The following is a 26,607-nucleotide window of genomic DNA, read 5'->3' on the forward strand; positions in this document are numbered from 1 at the left end:
ATAAGGATAATTACAGTACATGTATAAAAAAATGAACATGAAATGGGAAGCTGCAAAAGAACAAAGCAAATGTTCTGTCGAGGCAGTCCCTATAGACAGTAACATATAAAATTCAAGACTTGTACTGATAAAATAAGCATATAATAATTAGGAATGTTACATAACTTGCTTTTCTCTGTTCTAACTTTTGGCATTCTTTTCCCAATAGAATGTTTTTAATCACACACCTGTAACTGAGGCTATCAGCCTTGCTTTTTCTTTTTATTCTTTTTTTTTGTTAATTCTGTTTTGTGTTTATTTTAGTGTTTAATGGTAAGGCATGATTGCTTTCTTGTAAACATGGACTTCTTTCAGTTTATCAAAACCTACAACCTCTGAATTTTAGGAAACAATATCCCAAATGGGATTAATATGTAACTTTTGATTTATTCCTTTTTTACTGCAATCCAGTCTCATATTTTACATACATTGTCTAGAATCAATTCATATTTTGAATGCAAAATAATCAATGGAATGTAATAGTTTAGAGTAAATTCATAGTAATTGTGGACTTTTCAATTACTTCCTCTTAATTTTGAATAACATGAGTTTTTCCGCCAATATCAGTTGCCGGGTGTAGCATGACTGCTAATGATAACTATGTTAAACATTATCTGATGATTTCAGTGTGAACATGTAATTAGCAAAATAAGATTTGGGATATCAAGTTTTCTCCAGTTATAAATATAGTAAGTAATTAAACAAAGTTAGGTCAAGTTTAGGCATATTATCTGAGGCAATACTAATCATATTCTCTTTTTTTATATCAGGTCCGCCCTCCTACCATAGATACTGGAGGGGCAAACATGACTCAGGAACTGCTGAACATGACATCGTCTGTTGAATCCAGTGTGAATACGTTATTAGCAGTGGGAGATACAGGACAAGCTACGCAGTTGATCAGTGCCCTTGGTTCAATCCTGAATTCCATTGGAGATGGGGATGATGATGCTGCTGCTGATGATGAAGGGAGGGATACCAGATCAGAGGTGGAATATATATATAAATTATTCTTATCATTATTATATATTTATATTAAATTTATCAATATAAATGTTCTAGTAGAGAAAGGTGTTCAAATCTACTACATTTTGTTTTTATCATTTCTTGCAAGATGTTCCACCATGGTGTATTTCAAAATAATTGAGATGTTTTGTGGTGTTCCTTCCCTACAATAAATGCCATAATTTTATTTCTACATTGTTTATTCATTATTTATAGGTGCATGGATAAAAGGTACCATGTACTTCAACGTACAGTTTGAGGGACAAACATTATCATAATTGATGATATATTTATTTTCTTTTTTTATACTGTGTATATAGATCCGCTCTACTCTTGTTGACTCTATTGCTGCTATACCAGTAGAGTCCATGACATCCCTGAAACAAAGTTCTGCTGCCCTCGCTGTCATTACTCAAAACAAGCAAGAAATTTCTACTGACGTACAGGTGAATGCAATGAAGTATTTGAACTCAATGATAAATGCTAAGGGGGAGGTTCACATAGAGTTAGTCTGACTATAAGTCATGCTAAAGTGTGTACATGTACCTGATATATTTCATACCTAAATCTCGTCGATGATTAAAGGGGAACAAAACCCTAAGAATCAGTCGGCTTGTGTTGAAAGAGAAAAATCAAAGAATAAGATCAAAGAAAGTTTGAGAAAAATCTGACAAATAATAAGAAAGTTATGAGCATTTGAATATTGCAATCACGAATGCTATGGAGATCCTCCCTTTGGCAATGCGACAGATATGTCTGATGTTACATGTGAACAGCTTTTCCTGTGATGGACTATAAAAATACCCCCAAAATGTCTCTTTTGCTCTTTCTTATGGTGAAACAAACTCTTCATCCATAATATATTATTTGGAAATCTGTATCATAAGTCCTCCTTTAGAAAGAATTAATGAGCTACTAATAGATGTGATAAAGGAGGCATTTTAAGTTAAATATATACAAAAGCAGTGGGAAAGTTGTTCACATGTGATATCATGCAACTTTTGGCGCATTGCCAAAAGGATATATGTACATTACAATAATGATCTAAACTTCAAATGCTCATAACTTTCTTATTATTCATTCAATTCTTCTCAAACTTTGTTGATCTGTTCTTTGATTTTTCTGCTTTCACACAAGCTATCTTGTTCCCAAAGGTTTTTTTTTCCTTTAAGTGATAGCGCAAGGTCCCATGAAAATTATCTAACTAATGTGGTTATGTGTCAAATATTTATCATTATTACCTGAATGAGGCATTTTGGAGACATGATATAAATGCGTATTTTGTCTGTCTAACTGATTAACTCAACATAAACTATGTCACAATGGCTCGGTCAGCGATCAGCTGAATGACGAGTGACCATAATATTCGTACACCCCTCCTCCCCGAAAAGAGTAATTTTCCTACTGCACCTACGTACAATAATTAGCGGTCCATAATATCCGTATTCCGAGCTCATCAATCCCCAGCGCATTTGTGGATGCGTATAAAGAGATACGCTTCATAAGGATCCGCGCACCAACATTATACGTCATAATAAAGACAACGCTGGATCCGAGCCCTTGTAAGTACGTCATAATGGTAAAGTGCAGAATTGACACTAGAGGCTTGACCAAGATAAAGTCCAACAATTTAGTTATATAATCTATCAATATGTTAATTTAATGTACCAGAAAGAGGTAACAGGTAATAATAATAATATTGACTGGCGTTACTTTCGGGAGATACCAAAAATATTTCCCTCACTAGACCCATATTGCCCTCGTCTTTCGACTCGGGGCAATATGAGACTAGTTTGGGAAATATATTTGGTATCTCCCTCAAGGCCAGTCAATATTATATAAATATGGACCTGGTTTTCTGATATGGATTTTTAAAAATGAATCAATGTAATCTAGTAATTAACCTGCTTTTATGTTTTAGGTCAGATGATGTGATTTATTGTCAGATATTTTTTATCATGATTTCCTGAATTTACAGGTAAAAGCCGCAAATGCACTGTCTGAAATGACATCCTTTCTGAAAGCTGAATCTGGGTCTCATACTCAAGGTCAAAGTACTATAGAGTCTGCTGGTACCGTTCTGGTTGAGGGGTTGTCGAATATCTTCAGTGCCGCTAAGGAAACTCAAACTCACATTTCTAACAACACTTCTCCAGTTGAAGCTGAAGATGAGGCAACACCCAATAAGGTGTGTCATCGTCATTTTATTCTTGTTTATTACTATTAATATTAGCGTGTTTTTACTATTTGTGTTACTTTTATCATTCATAATATATGCACTGGACTTGATATATTACTATCGCTATCTGGTAATTTGTGTACATTCTATCTCTAATGCTGACCAGGGATGGCATCTCAAAGTGTTTTGTATCTTCTGGAAAAGGCTCTGTAGATATATGAACAATTATCATTAATTATAATTTGATTGTCATTACTATTAAAAGCTTATTATAATCTTGATTGATAAGATCTGGCTGATGGTATTGTAGTAGTATATAGAGGCAGTACATATTGTAGTGATGATATTGGCAGACCTAATGTATGTATTATTAGTTTTATTGTCTCACCTGCAAAGCAAAGTGAGACTAGGCGCCGCTTTTTTGCCGGCGGCCTCAACACCAAATCTTAACCGAAGGTCATGACCTAGGTCAAAGGTCATTTAGGGTCAATGATCTTCGGCCAAATTGGGGGTAATTGTTGAATTACCATCATCACTTTAAAAGTTTATGGATCTGATTCATGAAACTTGAAACATGAATCAAGTACCACTACACATCCTGTGCAAATTTCATGTCACATGATCAAGGTCAAAGGTCATGTAAGGTCAATTAACTCTAGCCAAGTTGGGGGTATTTGTTGAATTATCATCATAACTTTGAAAGTTCATTGGTCTAGTTCATAAAACATGGATATAAGAGCAATCGAGTATCACTGAACATCCTGTGCGAGTTTCAGGTCACATGACCTTTAAAGGTGTATAGATATAGTGTATAAAATGTGGATATAGGGGTAATCAAGTACATGTATCACTGACAAGTTTTAGGTCACATGATCAAGGTCAAATGTCAAAGAACGTAGTATTGTATCATTATATATGAATGGTGTTTTTTGTGAATAATCATTTTAAAGTAGTTTTCAAAGTCAGCACTGCTGCTACATTGAATTGTGTGATGCAGGTGAGACCGCTAGAGGCATTCCACTTGTTGTTTAATTCGATTGTCATTAGAAAAAAACTTTATAAATGTTCATGAGGCAAACATGTGTACTAATTTATTACCAACATGCCCTTTGGATGTTACTTATCTGCATTCTCATGATTGAATTTCATGTACATGAGTTGGACTCAATTTTTTTTTCTTTTTCAAAATTAAAACTTCCAGAACCTGACCAAAGTTGCCCTATCAGCAATCAATGACATCCAAGATGCAATAGTTGTAGGCAAGATTCCCAGTGAAGAAGCGACCATCATAACATCTCCTACACTTAGCTTAGCATTGGGGAGTATCAGCAAGGAAAAGCTGGCTGAGACAACCTTTGGAGGTTCAGATGATGATGGTATCGGTAGATTTGAAATGCCATCTCAAGAAGGTGTGTTGGATGATACTCTAAGCAACGTTAATGGGACAGTGGTTAGCTTGCAGGTGAGTAGTTAAATCAGCCATGCTAAATGCTCATATCCATCTTTCTGTATTTTTCTTGTGATTGAAAAGAATGAAAATATTGCATTTGGGAGACCTTCAATTTCACTCCTTAGTAATTTTCCTGGCATCGTATTGCAATTTGCTCCACATTTTTTATTACTGCTACAGAAAATTTCTTTTTTACATAGAATTGTACAAATATTCTCGGACACAATCATGTTGAGTGTGGATAGAAAAAATATGGTTATTTTTAATGTATTCTCTCACCATTGCAAAAGAAATGCCGAATATAATGTACATTTCTTCTCTTACCCCTTCAGTCAAAATCCTGTTTGGTTTTCCTTTGTGCTGTCTTCATTAGATATGAAGCAATTGAAAATTCAGAAAGGCTTAAAAGATGATAAAATGATAAAAATAATGATTATATAAAAGCAATTTCTATTATGCAGAGTATGTAAGGACAACAATTATTGTCATCATTATCCCATTCGTAATGATACCACTGGTTACAATTTTTTTCTGACTTATGATTTTCATTACAGATCGAGCATGCAATCTTAAACACCTAGGAGTAATGTTGGAAAATATTTGTTTACAAATTATTGGTAAACTACTATGAAATTGCTTTTGAATGCACATATTGCATCATCTTTGCTCCATTGCAGACATCAGCTCTGAGATGGAACCCTTTCAGTTGGGGAGCTGGTGGTGATTCCCTGAACTCTAGTATCATTGGAATACAGTTGAAAGTGGATAACAATGCATTACAAGGTAAAAATAATTGCAAATTAGCTCTCATTACCTGATGATAAAGGCTAGAATCATTTGCTATGGATAATCTTCTGGTGAGTGTTTTATAAAGCAGTTTCTTAGTTACAAATGACTTTACATTCTATTGATGATCCTTCCTTTGGAGTCAATCAACAATAATGATAATCTGGGGTATATGATATATACTAATGGAAAGGGTCACCAGTCATGGGTAACTTACAAACAATAGTTTAAAAGAGTCTCCAGGTACTCTCCTATCTCTAAATATGACTGTTAGATATAGAATATATATTTCATTGATTGAACCAATTGGCTTGCTCTATTTTTAACAAAGGCAGAATTAACTAACTAGAGGAGAAATTATAACAACACTGGCTTTCTTTGTTATAGAAACTGTGTATAATTCAAATGGTAGGTCTTTAAATCTGATATGTTAGAATATATGTTATTTTTTGCTAAATCGTTTTGTATTTTGAATATTCATACCTATCATAAAGATCAACAACAACGAACGAAAAATTATATATTTTCAATGAGGCCCCTTTTTACAAAGATAGTTTCAATTCTACCATGGTACAAAACCGTGGACTATGCAGATTTCTTGTGCCTAAGACTCATTTTTGTCTCACCTGCGAAGCAGAGTGAGACTATAGGCGCCGCTTTTCCGACGGCGGCGGCGGCGGCGTCAACATCAAATCTTAACCTGAGGTTAAGTTTTTGAAATGACATCATAACTTAGAAAGTATATGGACCTAGTTCATGAAACTTGGCCATAAGGTTAATCAAGTATTACTGAACATCCTATTAGAGTTTCATGTCACATGACCAAGGTCAAAGGTCAAAGGTCATTTAGGGTCAATGAACTTAGACCATGTTGGAGGAATCAACATCGAAATCTTAACCTGAGGTTAAGTTTTTGAAATGTCATCATAACTTAGAAAATATATGGACCTAGTTCATGAAACTTGGACATAAGGTTAATCAAGTATCACTGAATATCCTGCATGAGTTTCACGTCACATGACCAAGGTCAAAGGTCATTTAGGGTCAATGAACTTTGGCCGAATTGGGGATATCTGTTGAATTCCCATCATAACTTTGAAAGTTTATGGATATGATTCATGAAACTTGGACATAATAGTAATCAAGCATCACTGAATATTTTGTGCAAGTTTCAGGTCTCATGATTAACTCTTAGCATGCCACGCACACTACTAACCCAATGCCACAGTGCTAATCCGATGCTAATCCCCTGTGCCAGCCACAATACCCCCCTGTGCCACATTGATTTTGGGATCGTGAGTCGTACTCACTCCTTTCAATAGTCATGATTATAATTGCTTGTAACTCTCTAACGATTAGTTTATCCACAAAATATTGTGCAATAAAATTGTAGGAAATTTCATACCCCTTATAATGGTGTCTTCATTATATGGATTGGTTATTATCTTTACCACTAAAATATGAGTTGTATCAAGTAGTTCCATTTTTGGAGTGTTTTGTATGGATCAAAAAACCTAGGTCTCTTTCCTCTCAGAGGCGGAGCCATATCTTATAAAAAATGTAGAAATACTCGAAAAAGTTGAATGTAAACCACGTTAGTTGATCTGTCAGAAAGCAGAGTTCGCACTGCACACAATAGTGCTAATTACGGCGTGCATGCGATGCGCAATACAATGCAAAACGACGTAACAATGATTGTAATTCCGAATGTGCGCAGTCATGCACGAAGCAGGCGAGGGTAGGAAACAATGCAAGCACAAAGCAGTCAATAGTAGGCGTGCGAGCACGAGTGTGGCATGTTATAGTAGGATACGTAGCGTGCACGAAGCACTCAATGAGTTAAGGTCAAAGGTCATATTAGGGTCAATGAACTTTGGCCGAATCGGGGGTATCTGTTGAATTACCATCATAACTTTGAAAGTTTATTGGTCTAGTTCGTTAAACTTGGACATTTGAGTAATCATATCACTGAACATCCTGTGCACATTTCAGGTCACATGACCAAGGTCAAAGGTCAATGAACTTTGGCTGAATTGGGTTTATCTGTTGAATTACCATCAAAACTATGAAAGTTTATGGATTTGATTCATGAAACTTGTACATAAGAGTAATCAAGTATCACTGAACATCCTGTGCGAGTTTCAGGTCACATGATCAAGGTCAAAGGTCATGTATGGTCAATGAACTTTGGCCATGTTGGGGTTTTTTGTTGAATAACCATCATATCTCTGTAAGTCTATTGGTCTCGTTCATAAAAAGTGGACATAAGAGTAACCATGTATCACTGAACATCTTGTGCGAGTTAGAGTAGTATTCAAAGTCAGCACTGCTGCTATATTGAACCGCGTGATGCAGGTGAGACGGCCAGAGGCATTCCACTTGTCTTTTTTTGATTTGGTTAGTACCATTTCGTGGTACACCATATACATGTATAGTCATATTTTGTTAACCTACAGTCAAAGACCTGTCTGATGACATCAGTGTGTACCTACCAGTAGAAGAACCCTTTATAGGTGACCCAATGGTTGTCCATATCACCAAGGAGTTCTCCGCATCTATCTCTGTCAACCAATCATCGCTCCCAGAGGACGGAGCCTTACACCTTAGAGTCGTAGCTGAGAATGAACCCTTAGTAGTCCTTACAGTCTGCATTACCAATATTACTATCAATGAGACCAGCTGTGTTGGTAATGCTACTGTGGTACGTGCCACCGATGAGGATAGTGTTGTGAATTTTACATGGAGCATCACTGTAGCTGACCTAAAAGGTGAGTTCTTAGACTGAACCAATCAATTAAAAAATGTTCTTAACAGTTGTTCCATGTCATTATACCAGATTCAAGGCAGAATCTTCAAATATTGTTTACAGAAAATTACTGTCTCTAGAATCCTTAAATAAATTGACAATTACTCCTTGACATCATCCAGACAGTCTTTATATATTTCATTTTGGGATCAATACTGTGAATTCTCAACTTGAATTAATGTTAGACCTTAATAAAATCAAGCAACCTAACTAATTTGTGAAATGATGCCATGCGTGATCTTTAAATATTATGTTGTAGCCAGAGTTTGAAATCATAGGTAATTGATCTGTAAAGATCTAACTCATTTGTATGCATATTACATTTGTCTATACTTGTCTACTATGTACATTGTAGCCTTTTTTTCTTCTTTTTTTTGTGGATCTTCAGTTGCAGATGGTATAATGATAAGTCTGTATGATGGTATAGATGAACCTCTCTATGTACATGACAACATCACACTCTCTGTTTTCATGCATACATCACAATGTACTTTTTGGAATGAAGATGAAGAGTCATGGGACAGCACAGGGTGTAAGGTATGGTACTGACATAAATTTTTGTGGAAAATTGTGGAAATCTTCTGAGATTTTTACAAATTTGTTCAATCTGTCTCACTTAGAAGTTTTATGTGATTCACATTTCAAACAAAGCAAACAATTGCACATATTTTCAGTTTTGTAATTTATAATTTCATTTCTTATTACAATGTGGAAAATTCATCAAAATAGTAGAGAACCATTTTTTCTGTATTGCTGCCAGTATTCCAAACTTTGTGTGTGTGTGTCTTTTATGTTACATCTTAAAAAGGAATTGAATTGAGATTTTAACAAAGGTTTTCCAGCTAGTTAGTTCTTTAACTTGTGCCAATTATCTTTCTTCACACCATTCTCCTGAATGATCTTACCAGGTCGGTCCTCTCTCTAAGCCCTCGTCAACCCACTGTCTCTGCAATCATCTGACCTTCTTTGGGTCAGCACTCTTTGTTCCACCAAACAAGATCAATATCTTCCAGGATGCTAAGTTATTCCTGACCTTTGTGGATAACCCCATTGTGGTCAGCTTTGTGATGTGTATTCTGGCAGGCTTTGTCTTAGTGGCGGTATGGGCAAGGAGGAAGGATAAACGAGATGCTGCAAGAGTAAGTGTAACATACCACCAAAATCTTCATTTAAAAATCTCACATTAGAAGAACTACATTGTTACGTAGGTTGTCCAGGGGAGCATTTCATGAAAGTTCTTGTCAGACATTTTATCTGACAAGTCCCATTTTATCCGACAGTTACCATAGTAAAATTTCTACTCGGTCAATCAAAATCTGGGAACCATTTTATAAACATTTTTGTCCAACAAGTTGTCAGATATGACATCTTTCCTTGATTTTGATTGGCTTAGAAGCACTCTTAATATGGTAACTGTCGGATAAGATGGAAGTTTTTGACAAGTCCTTTCATCAAACGCTCCTCAGAAAGAAGATGTCAGATCTGGTCGGACAAAAATGTTTATGAAACACTCCTCAGATCATATACTGTATTTTGCATGTATGTATGAACTAGTATGCATGTTTAGGGGTGTCGTGTATGATGTTTGCAGCGTAAAATGCAACTTGAAACATAAATGTGCACTATAACCCATATGTAGCTGTTACTCTGTATTTCAGTGTATCAATATTTTTCTTTTATTTGTTAGTATCTAATTTTTTTCTTTTCTGTCTTTTTTTTGCCTTGCATGTGTGTTGAATACTAAACTCAAATAAACTCATCAAAGTGCAACTATACTAGTATATTATTATCATTATATTGTTTAGCTTTTTATATTTTGTGGTTATTGATCAGGCTGCAGTCACTGTGTTGGATGACAATGACCCATTCCATCATTACCGTTATGATGTCACCATAGTCACAGGGATGCGCCGTGGTTCAGGCACAACAGCAACTGTTACACTAACTCTGATGGGCAAGAATGGTCGCAGCGATCCACACGTCCTGCATGACAGGTTCTCACCTGTCTTGACCAGAGGTTCGACAGATTCGTTCTTGTTGACCACTGCAGAAGGTCTCGGAGAAATTCAATCTTTAAGGCTGTGGCATAACAATGCTGGCACTAGTCCTCACTGGTAGGTGATTCATGCAAAGTTTGAAGGGCATCGGCGTACATTCTTTTGGGTGGTTGGGAAGTCTGTTGCAATTATTGATGACAATTATTTCCTCAGTTTTTACCAAATGCTCATGAGACTGCAACTATTTTTGTCATGGAGTGAAGACATGCATGATATATCTTTTTAATGTGTTGGGAAAGCGCATTGGCATGTTAATGGCACATTGATAATAAATGCGGAAAAACTGTGCAGAGCAATTTCTGACACAGTTTTTTTACTTATGCTCGTGAGATTTATTCTGAGGATTGTTCCACATCAATTCACATCAATGAAAATGTACCGTAAGTAACGGAGTATTAACCGCACCCGTGTATTAACCACACCCCCAACTTTGGACTAAAAAAAAAAAAAAAAAAAATCTTACATTTACATGCATATTTGAGGTACGAAGAAACAAAATCGAAGTTTTTAATATTTCAAAGTATCCAAAGAGATCACTGGTATGCGGAAATCTGCTGTTCTTGATCAATTCATCTACAAATGTTAGAAAGAAAGAATGGTCCCGACAATATTGGCAACTTACACACTCACTCACCTCACAGTCACAGTGAACACGCACACACATAGCACTGCCATTACATTGCAAACTACGATACAGTACCAGTCATGCCAGTACATCAAATTATGATCTGTGTCTTTCCCAGCGTAGGAGGAAGAAACATTCACATTTCTTGCATCACAACCTCACAATCACTTTCGAAAATTTGATGTCTTAGCATGAATTTTGGATACGGGATTACAGGAAGATTCAAGAAACAAAGAAATTGACATTTTGTCCAGTTGTTTTTTTCGGCTTCGTCCCGTCTCTCTCGTGCATGGTTTACATGGTATCTTATGAAAAGCAAACAGGAAGGCAAAAAAAGCTGGCGCGAAACGGGACTTTGAATAGCGCCAGCTTAAGTCGCATTATAACCACATTCCAACGCAATCTAAGCAAGCTCACTCAACTCTCGCTCATCGATGACAAAAATATTACCGAGTCTGCTTGGCGTCCCTTTTAAATTAGCCAGGGAACTTCACTACTTTGAATCGAGAATAAAGTCAAAATTAGTGTCATGAAGGTGGGTGCGTTTGTTATGGACATCATTTAATTAAGATCGTTCGCTTCCCATTACCCGCGGCTCATACCCCTCTAAACGACATTGCCTGGGCGGCTACGCCCGGCCACTCGACGTGTTGTGAACTGGCAGACATCGTACATGTACGGGAGGGGTTACGGCGGGCTGGCTCGGACCCGTCACCGTGTATAAACCGCACCCCCGACTTTTGCTTCTATCCCGCCGAGAAAAAGGTGCGGTTAATACACCGTTACTTACGGTACACAAGTTTTCCTTTAAACTTTCCATCTTAATTTTCAAAGAAAGAATCTATTCTTTAAAGAATAATGTTTTACTCATAGTTTTTGGATTTTAGATCATGAGGTTACCAGAATCATGAGCTAATGAGAATTTCATATGGAAACAAGATTGAATGAAATTAACACATGCAGTTAATTTGATTATATCCCAAAGGTATGTGAGCCATTGCGTAGTCCATGATCTGGAGAGTGACGAGCGCTACTACTTCATCTGCAACAGTTGGATGATGATTGGAGGTGGAGGGGTTGGTCTTGACAACACCTTCCATATTGCATCATCCAAAGACTTGCACAAGTTTGGACACCTGTTCACTGCCAGGACTGTACGTGATCTGCGTGATGGCCATCTGTGGTTGTCTGTTCTGATGCGTCCAAAGCACAGTAACTTCACCTGTCTGCAGCGAGCATTCTGTTGCCTGTCCCTTCTCATGTGCTCTATGATGACAAGCATTATGTTCTACGGAATCCCAAATGATCCAGCCGATCAGGTCATGGACTTTGGCACTTTTAGAATTACCATCAAAGAGATCATCATCGGCATTGAGAGCTCTCTAATCGCCTTCCCAATCAATCTCCTCATTGTGCAGATCTTCAGACACATCAGGCCAAGTATCAAACTTCGAACAGCTGCTAACAAAGAAAAATACATGGTAAAACTGAAGCCCGAAATTGCCCATTCACTTTCAAGTATTGAATTGACCAAGAAGGAAGATTCGGAAAGGGAGTCTGCTGATGATAAATTGACATTAAAAAGCCTGACAAAATCCGTCCAACATAAAGACAGAGAAGTCTCTTCCCAACAATCACCAGAAAGGACTTCTCGTCATTGGGTTGGTGGAGGTGATAGTTCTTCCACATCTTCCAAAGATAACAACCCTGTAAACGCCTCATCTGCTTCTTCTACCACTTCTCTGCCATCATGCATTTCTTTGAATAGTACGCTATTCCACCAGGAGATGGAAGACTTTGTCCTTCGATCCGTCTCTGCAGTCATGAAAGAATGGGGAAGTGACAAGAGTTCAAAGCGTGTAGAGGTATTTGGACACGGAGGGCTAGAGAAAGTCGATAGAACACGGAGTGAAACTACTGACGACACAACCACTCAGTCAGTCAAACAAATACCTAATTACGTGAAAGAGGGAATTGAAGAAAATAGCCATGACTACGATTCTGATCTCATGGGAAAGAAATGTGATGGTTTCACCCATAACTTCTACCTGTACTCACGGTTGATGGAAATGGTCAAGGATCTATCAGTCATATCTTCAGACAGGTTCTATGACCCTGAAGAACACAAACAAGCTATGAGGGAAGCCCAGACCATCGTCATGACAGCATTGGATATTGAGACACCTCCCATATCACCTGATGAGTCTCTGCTATCAGATTCTGTGGTAGAAGGAAAGATTAAGCTGAAACAGAGAACCAGGGTGAATATATGTATTGATTTGTTAACAATATTGTTTAGTGTCAAATGTGAAGAATGATTTCTTCAACATCAAAGGCTATTGCCTGATGTATTTCATGTACGATCTGTATGTTGTCTTATATTATTCATGCCATTATAAATTACACCTGCTACTAGGTTACTGACATATTAACAAACTTACCACAATTGTTACGTTTTTACCATACATGGAGATAAATCATATGTGACTAAAAAATAATAACCCCAACTTGATTTCAGTTACTCAGAAGCACGGTATTGGGATGTGCGTTTGACATTTAGGGATTGCATTCAAATAACCATAACAGAAAAATGTAAGACAAGTCAAGTAGAAAGAAAAGATTAAGCTGTGACTGCTGAAAAAGAAAATTTGTGACAAGTGATGAATGTAAATGAAAAACCATTTTTTGTCTTCTTTTCTTTTATGCCATTTTTTGCAGGGTCTTCCACATGCATGCGTGTACATTGCATGGTTGTTGGTGTTTGCAACCGTGGTCGCTTCTTCTTACATCACAATGCTTTATGGCCTCAAATATGGCAAACAAACAAGCATCGACTGGTTGATCTCTCTGTTTATAGCTACCTTTCAGAGCATCTTCATCACACAGCCCATCAAGGTTCTGTTCCTTGCCATCTTTGTTTCACTTATCTTCAAGCAGATTGAACCAGAAGAAGACTTCAGTGATGACATTGAGGAACTCCAAGTAGGTAAGCATTACATAGGTGTACGGTAAGAAAAGTATTTCTTTACACTATACTGAACAGTAATTGATTAGTGTAAAAAACTTCAAAATCTTCAAGATTGACCTAACCTTTGGGATGTAATTGTCTTGCAAGTCTCTAACTTAGTTTGAATATAACAACCTAAAAGTATATATTAGATGCCTTGAGGCATTACGTCAAACCCCCGTTTAGAGAAAGACCTCAGTTCAGACTGCAAACTGCGGTATTAGACCCCAAATTGTATTTGAGATCCCTGGGGGCCATTTCATAAAGCTGTTCGTAAGTTAAGAGCAACTTTAAAAACGACTGGTGATCATCGCCAATGGTGTGTACCATTTACCGCAAGACAGGATCACCAGTCACTCTTAACTTAAGAACAACTTTATGAAACACCCGCCTGATCAATCCCGCTTGGCCAGGTAATCCCTGCTATCTCAATTTCACCTCCACAGGCCAGATTATGACCATTGAGCCAGGGACAAAATGATAAACAACAGCTGTGCGTAAGACTTCTCTGCCTGTAGTAGGACCTTCAGAATGAAATTATTGTATTCGATATTTAATCACGTTTTCAAAGGCATATTGTATTCAGAAATTCAATGTTAGTCCATTTTAAATTTCGAACGAAGAAAATCGACCTCAAAATAAGGAAAGTAAGTGAATAAAATATGGCGGCATGCTTTGCCAGGACCAGGCTCGGGCTGTATGTTATCTTCGGACCGTGGTCAAGAAACAGGTGTTTTGATACTTACTTGGGCAGTAGGGTTTATCGTACAGGAGAAGAGAATTGATTGAGAAAAACCATGGAGTAGGTCCATGGAAAATCTGGGGTATAATGTTCTCGAACGGAGGTTTTCGTCATGGTTTTTAAATGTTATTATATACCTCCATTTCCTTTTGTCTCAGTTTTAGGTACACATACTCTCAGTTCTATTGCTTTATTACTTGTACCCAGGTGATGCAGTCAATTTTTGGTACTATATTGATTCTATTCTTGATTTTTTTATTTACTATATTAAATTCTTGATGATCTTGAACTATTTCCATAATGCTTGATCATTCAGTTTGCTATATGTTTTCGTGTATTATGGTTTTTTGATTAATCTTTTTTTTTTCTTTCCTTTGGCATGTGTGTGTGACTCGTCTTACACTATTACTTGTATGTGTTCTTAATATATATAAGTTGATTATGCCAAATAAATGATGATAATGATAATACTGATAATTTGTTTCTATCATTTTTAGATGATGCTACACAGACTCGCAGAGCACTTCAGAAACGAAGGAACACCATCGCCCATTACCATCCCCCAGCTACCTCCACCATAAACTCCCACCTGAAGAACAAGCAACTGCAGGCTCGCATGTATTCCCTGCTGTGGCAGATTGCTGGTTTCTTATGTTTCTTCTATCTGCTCATCACTATCACATACAGTCAGAGAGATAGGCAGGCGTACTGGATGACCAGAGGTACAAAGGGACTCTTCTTCCATCACAAGAATAAAGACTATGCATTGGTGAGTCCAATTTTACTAGAAAGTATTTTGTTACATTCACCATGTACGATCAGCTTGCTTATAACTTGATTTTGTTTTTGTCTCGCCTGCGTAGCGGAGCGAGACGTAGGTATCACTATTGTCGGCGGCGGCGTCGTCATCAACAATTGTGTTGTACACCAAATAACTTTCTATAGCTTCGAGAAGGGATCACCAAATTCATACCAGAGGTCCCTCTCCTGAAGGCATAGGTCAAGATAGAATATAAATAAGGTCAAAGGTCAATGAACTTTCCATGACTGGCACAATTGTGTTGTACACCCAATAACTTTCTACAGCTTCGAGGTGGGATCACCAAATTCATACCAGAGGTCCATCTCCTGAAGGTATAGGTCAAGTTCGGATATGAGTCGATTCGAATCATATCAAAGGTCAAAGGTCATTGAACTTTCCATGACAGGCACAATTGTGTTGTACACCCAATAACTTTCTACAGCTTCGAGGTGGGATCACCAAATTCATACCAGAGGTCCATCTCCTGAAAGCACAGGTCAAGTTTGAATATGAGTCGAATTTGAATGAGGTGAAAGGTCAATGAACTTTCCATGACTGGCACTGCTGTGCTGTACACACAATAACTTTCTATATCATTGAGGTAGGATTGCCATATTTATACATCTTTTGAAGGTGCAGGTCAAGTTTGAATGTGAGTTGAATTTGATTTAGGTCAAAGGTCAATGAGCTTTCTATGACTGGCACTGTGCTGTGATGTACACACAATAACTTTCTGTAGCTTCGAAACAGGTATTAAAGATATCTGACTGGTACTGTATGTTCGGATGCTTTTTGCATCTATTCCACTAATGGCATGACCTTTTCTGTTTGTTCCACAAATGACATGACCTATAGTTTTGACATGCAGTCTCTTCATGACTGCAATATGCAGGCGAGACAACGCTTGGCGTTTGCCTTGTTCTTTTATTGTTAAAGGGTTGTCTTTGAAAACTTTTGTTGCCTTGGGAAATTATATACAGTATGACTGTAGAAAAGTCTTTGGAAACCATTTATACATGATTGTTTTTTCGTTTTTTTAACTGATAATTGATTCATGCATTCAGAAATAAGGCTTACTTGCTATGACATTGTTCGTCAACTTTGTTGAGAATTGGTAGGTGTAGAAATAAACATTAGCTGTAATTGTGTAATATTTTAAACTAGAGTTTTCAATCATGACATTATTTGTATTTTTAAATTCAAATTTACTTGTGTCATTTAATCATAAAAGATTAAACAACATGGGCAACTTCATTCAAATATTGATGAGCTTTACAAGTTGTTAGTGATTAAAGATATATGAAATGAAAGGAATTAAAAACCCACTTGTTTCCTTAATAGTTTTTTAATTATATTTTAAAGATGAATGACTTCCGTAGTTTCCTGACGTGGGCTAACTCAACACTCCTGCCTAGTCTTCTTAGTGAGGATAGATGGGGAGCCGAGAAGCAATCCACATTGATTGGTGGGGGTCTGAGACTAAGGCAAATCAGGGTTAAACCAAGTAAGTCATGTAGTAAGAGTCTTCATCTCATTTGAGACAGATAGAAAAGTGAAGTGATAGAAAAAGCTGGAACATGCTTTTCATCAAAACTTCCTGACTGATTGAATGATGATGTACAGTACAAAATTAGTGCCTTATATCATTAAAATGCAACTTTAGAAATGTTCATTTCACACTGCGTCCTCGCTTTCATTTTCACTTTCTTTTTTGCTTTGTAGGTTCCTGTAAAACTCACCCTTTGTTCGTAGACCTGATCAATGACTGCCGAGCCCCTTTTACTTCGGATTCAGCGGACAGGGAATTATACAATGCATCTTGGAGTCAGCCCATAGTTAACACATCTGCCTTCTTGAACTCATCTCAGACAGTGGAAGAGTGGAGTCTTTCCAACTACTCTCCCTGGCACTTCTACCCAGACAGATCTACAGGAATGTGGGGCCACACAATGGTCCTTCCAAACAGTGGCTACATCTGGGTACTGGGCGCCGACTACGAAGAGGCTGTGAATTCCTTGGCAGAGATGGTGAATGCAAGGTGGTTGGATGCTCGCACCAGAGCGCTGTTTGCAGAGTGGACAGCATACAATGCAAACACCAATCTTTTCTGTGTAGTTACATTCCTCATGGAGACCCCTGCATCTGGTGGAATGCTGAAGCTCCCCGAGGTACAAGCAGTTAGGCTGCACCGTTACGCTGCAAACTATAAACTCTTTGTCATCATCTGTGAAATCCTCTTTGTTTTGGCCCTCTTCTTTGTCATGTATCGAGAGTACCTCAGGTACAAGCCCATCGGTATCAGAAAGTACCTCAGTGACAAATGGAACTTGTTGGAAATTGCCATCATTGTCAACTGCTATGTATCTGCAGGATTATACACCTACCGCTACATTATCACCAAGCAGCTCTTCCATAAAATGAGAGACGAATCAGTTCGCTTTGTAAGTTTCCGTTCTGCAGCTAGCAGTGACAATGCTCTAGGATATAGCTTTGCAGTTATCATCATTCTTAGCTGTGTCAAGTTTCTTTATCTCTTGCGTCTCAACCCTCGCATGTATCTTCTCACTGCTGTCATGTCTGACTGCTACCATGAAGTCACTGCATTCAGCTTTCTGCTCTTAGTCCTAGTACTTACCTTTGCTTTTCCCATGTCCATCACCTTTGGTAGCCTTCCCCACTATCGTGATATCACCAAATCAGCAATCACTCTCTTCACCACACTTCCAGGTAATTTTGTCTATGATGACTTGATGTCCGTTCATCGAACGATTGGTCCGCTTACTCTTCTGATATTCCAGTACTGGGGTTGTTATTTATTTTTAGATCTTTTGATAGCTGCCCTCAATGAAAGCATGGTGACCATCAGGAGAAATCCTCCTCCACCTTCAGGGAACAGAATGATAGGTCTTCTGCTTTTGTCAAAGATATTCTCTTTGCTGGGTATCCCAGAAAGGTTTCACATAGGACTGGATTAGAAATATATAAAGCAAGCAACTGCAGTGATATATGTTCATTTGTTTTAAACTTAGATATCATGTTGTGCGTTATTATATATGTTATTAATAATGAAATTGACAATGATTTCTTATTCTCTAACTATCAGAATTACATTTTTAGACACAGTTTTCAGAAAAACTTGCCAATTAATTGCTAGTTGTTAAACATCTTTTGTAATAGAATTACAAACATAATTCATTTTATTGTTTTTATTTTATTGTTCACTGAGTAAGATCAGTAGAATTTAATAAATCTTCATTACAAATGAAGAATTTTGTTGCCCCTTCCTGATACAATTTGTTCTTATTCTTATATTTTTGCATCTGCCTGCTAACGCTTGCTGGATGTATTATTCATAAACTTCCTTCCGCCAAAGGCGATGCAATAAGCACTATTGTTTTCATATCTTTTTCATATGTCTGTCTGCCTTTCCCACTTCCAATCTTGCAAGAACTATACTACAAAAAAAACAATTTGCTGGGTTAATTTCACAATAATTTCATGTTTACATAGAAAAGGGACAATTTTCTGATTAACTTTGAAGATAAAGAGGTCAAAGGTATTAAACAAACTTTTAATGGGTCAACATCTAACTAAGATCATGATCTGAATACTGTTGGAGGTATAGAAGTGTCAAAAGGACAGTTACTCGCATCTTACACAATCCAAAACTATATTATGGACTTTAACACAAGTCTCGTAACATCAATCACCCTATACTGTACCATTGGATGGATCAAATCCATGCATACTGAAGGATATCAAATTATGAACAGATTTTTTTGAAGAGATTTTGATGACGTGATTATCTTGAATAGCCTTGCTATAAATTTCAAATTGTGTGTAGTCAAAAATTAACCACAATAGAACGTCCGTCTTCTTGCCCATTTACTCTGTAAAGCTTGTCTTCTGCTTGGAAAGTATTGAGTAATATACTAATAATGATATTTGGTATGATAGTGGGCCCCAAGTCTGCGCACCTAACAATTTGAGTTAAGATTTAACATGAATTTCTTCTTATTTCACATAATCTTTCAGTTGATAATGTTCCTTACATCATAATGAGTTAGTGTGCCAAATATCTCATAAAAATTTGAAAGAAATATATAATTTTCTTGGAAAAAATCTCGGGCAGTCATTTTCAGATTGAAAAAAAAATGGTACCCCACGTCTGCGCACTCATTCACTTTGCACACGATTCAAGGATTTTGATGACAAAAGCTGTATTTGAGGCTGTCACATAAAATGCCCTGAATTCATTATTTTTCCACCATTTTGAGTCGGTTTTTTTATGAATACCTGTCTATGTAGTGCATGTGTAAAGTTCGTGCACGTTGCGTATCTTCTGTAACTAAAATCGCGCAGATACGCGGGTGCGCAGACTTGGGAGACCGCGCAGACATGGGGGAACTGACCATACTTTCATGTTAGTCATATGTGACACTCCTGGCACTTCACAATTATTACCTCAGCTTTAGCATAGCTAGCTACCAATAATAAAAAGACTTCTTATTTATGCACAGAAGCTGGTACAATTCTAAGAATTTAAAATGTAATCCAACCATATGGCAATAAATGTGTGAAGGTAGAAAATAAGATTTTTTTTTTTCATATTGCAAACTGGCAATTCGGTAAGAAGGTAATTACCGTTGCTGGAGACAATTATCCCTCATCTTGCTTATTGAATAAATAGTATCAGTGATTGTCTTCTCTCTGTGGTTATCCAAATTATAAAGTGAACTAGATAACACAATTTTTTTTATTAGAGAAGAATATCATTCTGAGAAGAAATTTTGAAAAAGATATTAGTCTTTTGTGTATTAAACAAATGGAGCTGTCCATGCTCTCTATCACAATGACAGGCTGGACTAAAACTTTGAAAAGTATTTCAATTGACACCCATTGTTTGGATTGTGCCTTTCATATTGATAATCACTGTTTTTGTTTTAAATTTTGACAAGAATGATTTAATGTATAATGTATTTTATTTGAAAGTGTTATATGTACATTTTGTGCTGCTGAGCAGAATGAGTTCCAAATCTTATTACACTGTATTATGTTTTATGAAAACTTTGGTCTGTTGGGATTTTCATATCGTTTGCTTTTAGTTAAAACAAAATCATTGTGAATTTCATCAGAAAAAAAAAACAACTAAAGAAAATCTTTAATGTTTCCAAGTTTTTTTCACTGGTATCTTAAAATTAAATGCATTACTAGAACTGATTGAAGAAGCATTTTTTTAATAAAAAATTATCTCTTGTCTCGTTCAAAATTTGTTACATTTTCCCTAGGGGTAGGGGGGCACTGATGGAAAGTATATATGTTCTGGGATGCGTTTTTTCAACATTTGTTATCTGACTTGTCAGATCTGACAAATTAACTTCCATGGTTTTGATTGGCTGAGAGGCACAGCTTTCTGACTGTTAACTGTGGTAATTGTTGGATAAAACAATCTGGCAAGTCCTTACATGAAATCCCCAGTGTCACATTTATGTTCACATAAACGGGGTAATAAGTAATAGAATGATTTATTCACTACATTTTCTAGAAATAATCATTAATACAAAGAGCTTGCAAGTTGTTTTCTTTGTTCCATACTTTCTTTCTAATAAATGCAATCGTTCATATTCAAAGGTTATTACTAATAGTTGCTCTATTGTTTTTCTTGAGAATACAAAATCATGATAGGGGAGGCTTGTCGCTGAGATCTTCAGAAACATATTTAGGTCGGTCCGATGTGTGGAGACCTGAGCAAATGAAAGCATCATCTTTTGCATGGAGATTTTCAGCGTATATTCATCAATTATTACAAATGATTGTGAAGGTTTGTGCTCTGTAATATTGTCTGACATCCAAACAATTTATGAAGTATTGCTTGAAATCGCTGTCTTGTCCGGACAAAGGACCAGTCTGGATTTAAAACATCCAGGTATACTTCACACAAATTGATTTAAGAAACACAATTGTGGTGAATCAAAATTAAGAAAATAAGAGAAAAACCTGGGGGTGGTATTCTGGAACACTGTCATAAATTTTGTCATTTCTCTCCGAGATGTGACACCGCTATGATTGTCTTTTCCCTGTCATATCTCTCAAAGTTCCCGCCCATCTTTTCCAAAGCAATCCAATCAAAATCATCGTTAGTTCCCAGTGGGAGCCCTTCTAGCCAATAGGAATGCCCCGTGACAGGTAGGGGGTATCCCAAAGGGGTATCCCCAATTCTGTTGCTGGCATCGCGCAACTACCCGGCAACTTAATTACAAAGAGAGACAGGGAGCTGTGAAGGATTTTAAAGGAGAAGTAGAAAAAGAAGGAAAACAGAGAAAAAAGGAGGAATTAAAAGATAGGGCCTAACTAATTGTAGCATGAAAAAATAATTTTAAAAATTGTCATGGATGATGAGTGAAACCAATACCACAATCTAATCTAAATGATATTATATGCTTGACATTCAGTCGGCAGGGTGTCGGGATATTTGGTACTAAAATATATAACAAAGATATGACAAAATTTATGACTGCTACCTCCTGTCATAACTTTTGTCACATCTTTTGCTTGTATAAAAGGATTACGCGCATTAAAGCCGCGTATTTTTGGTGCGCTTAAGAGAAGAGACGAAATTTATGACAATTTTTGTGACGAAAGTTCGACATCCACCAGAATACCGATTTGTCATATCTCTGAGATAAGATAAAATATGGAGAAAAGACAATGTTCAGAATACCGCCCCAGAATATCATTCACAAAAGTAAGGAATCCAGATAAATTGTAACTCTGAATTTGCTAGTCTTACCGTGATATTATTCTAAGATCTGAATACTTGGTGTCTTCTAACTAAAAGGCAGGAAACTGCATGATGAGAAAGAAATTAAACTGTGCAGAATTTTATTTTTGTATAATTCTCAGCCCTGTAGTAAAGCTTTAAGTCTCCATGTCAGGTACATTACCCTGCATGGAAGTTTGAAAATGGTGAGTTAAAGATAAAATGATTTACAATTTGATATTGTTTATAGAGACTTTCCATAATGCAAGATCATTTAAAAAAAAACAATTTTAATGAATGATACTCATTGATCTGCCAGGGTTGTGAGTGTTTAGATCGTTAGCTGATATCAGATTTTTTTGTTTTTTCAGTTTATTTTTGGTTTTCCTCGGTAAAAAAGAATGCGAGCTCTTTCTATTTTAGACTTTTTCAACACTCTTCAGCTTTTTCAGATCTTTTTATTTGTGACCACTTGTCACACCCTTGTGCATACGTATGGTTGTGGATCGTATTACCGAACACTTTTCATGAATTTGATCATATCAAACACATTATTCCAATAAAATTCACCAAATTTTCACCATAAATACACAAATACCTACAAAATATGCAGAAATTCTGCCGAAATTGTTTTTCTCATTTTTACGACATCAGCTTCCAATCGGACCCCTCTTCGCAAGTGAAATATTTTGGTCACTTGAAAAAGGTATTGTATTACCGAACGTGTGTTTTCTATAGGAAAAGTTGGGAAAACAACAAAGTCACTGATGAGCTATTTTGACCACATTTGTTTGTTTGAGGATATAAAGACTTCGAAATTGTGTTTTTGATCATTTTTCATCATTTTTCTATTCAAGTTCCATTTGGAAGGATGTTGCAAAGGTTAGAGAGCTTACTAGTATGAGATTATTTTTTGACGCATAATGATGCGCATGTTCGGTAATACAAGCTTAGGCCGGTCGGTAATACGATCACTCACTACTGTCTATTCACTTAAAATACCAGCTTGAAAGGTTGTGCATCTTGAAAAAAAAAACAGTTTAAAGAAGTTTCACTTGATATTTCACAATATTTCATTACAGTAATATTTCTGTAGGACCTCATTCTTTTTAAGAAGGCTCATATCATGGATATTGCGATTCCAAACAAGGGGAGTAGATAAAATTATCATTCATACAGACAATTTTAGAGCCCAAATACAAGTGTTATTTTGTTGATGCACTCGATCCACTTAAAAAGTTTGTTGAACTCGCCTAATATTTTTTCCGAGGTGACACAATATTGAAAATATTGGACTAGAAGGGGAATCCCCGAAGTTTGTATGGTAGGGGTACTAAAGCTGCGCGGTCCTAAAGCTACGCACTCTGTGTGTCAAATTGTGACTGCAGAGTGATGAACAATTCCTATTAATTTTTTTCTGCAGAGGCTGCAGTAAATCTCTAAATGCAGAGAAAACCAACAACTGTTAGGAAGTTTGGAGTTATATTCGCTTTAATTTCATTTTATCCTATGATAATTTGAATATATTTTAGACTCTGACTATTTTTTGCATGATAAATCGAGTGCGTAGCTTTAGGACCCCTTCTACATCGGGCGGCGAAATCAAGGTGTTCGAAAAACACGACGGGATTTTCGTGACTTTTGTGATATTTTCTACTTGGTTAATGATCTTTAGAATGTTTCACAAATTAGTGAAATATAATTTGTTGAAATATTAAAAATGGGACAGTTTTTATTGTTTGAAAACAAAGTGCGTAGCTTTAGGTCCCCCCCCCATCATACAGCAGAGTCAGAGTCTCAGGGCGGGAGGGTAAGTTAAAAATTGTTTGCTAAAATTCTCTGTATGAATAATAATCATAATACTGAATGTCCCATTTTCGGTCAATACAAGGAAATATAGGACTCGCTTAGCCCAATATTTATGCGAAGCTCGTCCAACTTAATATTTCCTTGTATTAACTTCAAGGCCATCCAATATTATATAAGTGTGTGACTTTGGCCCTGTAACATTGTAAATATTAAGCATATTGATTTATGTCACACTTGGCCCCCTGGCGTGACAATTTAAAAGGATTTGGAACGTAAATTTGGGTAGAAGGCAGATCCCAGGGGAGGGGGCACAGCCAGCGCGTCCCCCCATTTTAGAGCCCTAATCAAACTTTTTAATGTAAATATAATTTTTATTTACTTAAGTGTACCCCTCCCCCCTTTGAAAGTGTGGACCTTTTTTAGCACATCCAGCCCAAAGGGCAAGATGAGCTTATGCCATGGCGTTGCGTCCGTCGTCTGTCGTCCGTCCACAATTTCAAAATGCTACTACTTCGCCATTTCAAGTCCGATTTCAATTCTGTTTGCTTTATATGATAGCACTAGGGGGGATTCAAAACTTCTACACAGAATTTTGAAATTCATTAAATATGCTAATTTATGCGCATTTTTCAAAATTCACAAAAATGCTTCTTTATTTGTTGACCGATTTTGATTTTTTGCTTCCATAGAACTTCATGAGCTTCATAGCTGTGTAAATTGATTGAGTGTGCAGACATGGGACACCATAATTGTTTGATCAATATCAAAATACCAGGGGGTTGTGGTTTTGTGTAAATTTGGAAGAAATTTTGGGCACGCATAATCTTTGATAGAAACCCTATGTGGGATGCTGATGAATTTAATGTTTAATCATCAATCCCACTTTAGGCCTACATTGTAGTTCTCACTTAACATTTACATTATTTCTGTTGCTCGATCTTCAAAACATGCAATATTTTTTTAATTTAAAGTTAGACAAATTTGCATGATCTATTATTGTCCAAAGATATTACAATGAGATCTAGATGTCATGGGCCAGGCGCGTAGCCAGGGGGCGGTGGGGGCGGTCGCCCCCCAAAAAAAGTCCCCAAAAGAAAAAAGAGAGAGGAGAAAAGGAAAAGCGAAGGGAGGAAAGGGAAGAAAGGAAGTTTTGTCGGTGTTTCATTTATTTTAATTTTCTTTTTCTAAAAAGAAAAACCCATTCACTCTTGCTCTCAATTTATATTTGCTTCCGTGCTGCGCGAGGATAAAATGACATTGCAGCTCTGCTTTGTTTCCCTCACACTTTCTCTAACCCTGTTTTTCCACCTCAGCTATACGTGTTTCTTGCCAGTTCAAGTTCAAATGCATACATGAGGGCATGGAATTAGAGTAAGGTTAGGTCGTAGAGTATGATTTTTTTTTTCAAATTGATCGCGCAACTTCTGGTCGGGTCGGCTCCGGGCTGGTCAAATCTTTATATCAATTTCTGCCGTCACCTCCATAATTATAGGCAACTTTTCCTGCTTTTCAGCCCATTACTATAAACAACCATAATTTGAGGGCAAACAGGTTTCTATTTTAAAGAGGAAGATATGAAATTTGTGTCGTATTAAATAAAAAAAGTACAATATTTTTTATCAAATTCTATCAAAAGTTCATGTCATTTCTCTGCACATTCATCTCCTGTCCTATTTTGCGCCCTCAGTTTGAAATTTTGAATGACAGTTAAGTTTCTTTATCATTAAAAATGAAGCACTTCAGGATTAGTCAAAAAAATCATTATTATACCCTTTTTCATATAATTTCAATAAATCACAGAAGTTTCAACTTTTTGAGCAGCATTTTCCTATTGTAATGAAGTTCAATAATCTTAGAAAATCAATTGAATTAGAGGTATTCGAGATATTTGCATTTGATGAAACTTCCGCCCTTTGAAATTTCAGGGTTTCGATTTGCTCTGCGGGGGGGGGGATATCTTCCTCCCGGCATACACCATTCTTCTCCTCTATTGTGCGAGTTAAACATGCACTGTGGCTAAATTGTTGGTAATCAAACCTGATCTTTCCAAGGGATCGAAGCATTCAATATGACTTAGAGAATACCTCTTCTCGGGATTCTTTTCTTTGCAAAAAATGATAAAACGTTTTAGCTTCCGCGCCTCGCGCGGAGTGATTATTATTATAATTTCCTCCATTTTATCCCTTTTTTGTGCGTTCACATGTTTTTTAAGAAGGTTCAAAATAACAATATAGTCAACTGAACTGGAGCTGATATAGGTACGAGAGGCAAGAGAGATGGCTCCTTTTCATTTTAATTTATGAATCACCGAAGCTTCGCGCGGGAGAACTCCCCCTCCATAGAGCTGTATCCATCCCTATATAGGGAGCGCGCTTTGCGCGCTCTGTATAAGTGTTGGGTGCGATGCCATGATTTGGTAGGGGGACGGGGCAACTCGGACAATCTATTATAACTTGAGCCTGAAGACTTGAAACCAATCTATATTTTCTAGGGTAACTTCAGACGCGTAGCGAGGGGGCGATGGGGACGGTTGCCCCCCC

General features: G+C 36.9%; 1 protein-coding gene across 1 annotated transcript in view; it reads left to right on the top strand.

Annotated features, from left to right (window-relative positions):
• The window catches only part of LOC121407579 (polycystic kidney disease protein 1-like 2), a 45,541-nt gene extending 26,308 nt beyond the window's left edge, over positions 1–19,233 (top strand). The window contains exons 14-27 of the mRNA XM_041598720.1: positions 810–1,028; positions 1,365–1,490; positions 3,023–3,232; positions 4,425–4,685; positions 5,351–5,456; positions 7,916–8,227; positions 8,654–8,802; positions 9,174–9,404; positions 10,099–10,379; positions 11,933–13,208; positions 13,666–13,933; positions 15,194–15,465; positions 16,861–17,002; positions 17,221–19,233. Of these exons, the coding sequence (XP_041454654.1) occupies positions 810–1,028; positions 1,365–1,490; positions 3,023–3,232; positions 4,425–4,685; positions 5,351–5,456; positions 7,916–8,227; positions 8,654–8,802; positions 9,174–9,404; positions 10,099–10,379; positions 11,933–13,208; positions 13,666–13,933; positions 15,194–15,465; positions 16,861–17,002; positions 17,221–18,473 (5,106 nt within the window). The 3' untranslated portion in view covers positions 18,474–19,233. The remainder of the gene's footprint in view (positions 1–809; positions 1,029–1,364; positions 1,491–3,022; positions 3,233–4,424; positions 4,686–5,350; positions 5,457–7,915; positions 8,228–8,653; positions 8,803–9,173; positions 9,405–10,098; positions 10,380–11,932; positions 13,209–13,665; positions 13,934–15,193; positions 15,466–16,860; positions 17,003–17,220) is intronic.
• The last annotated feature ends 7,374 nt before the right edge of the window (positions 19,234–26,607 follow it).

Source organism: Lytechinus variegatus, chromosome 2, assembly GCF_018143015.1.
Source record: "Lytechinus variegatus isolate NC3 chromosome 2, Lvar_3.0, whole genome shotgun sequence".
NCBI lineage: Eukaryota > Metazoa > Echinodermata > Echinoidea > Temnopleuroida > Toxopneustidae > Lytechinus > Lytechinus variegatus.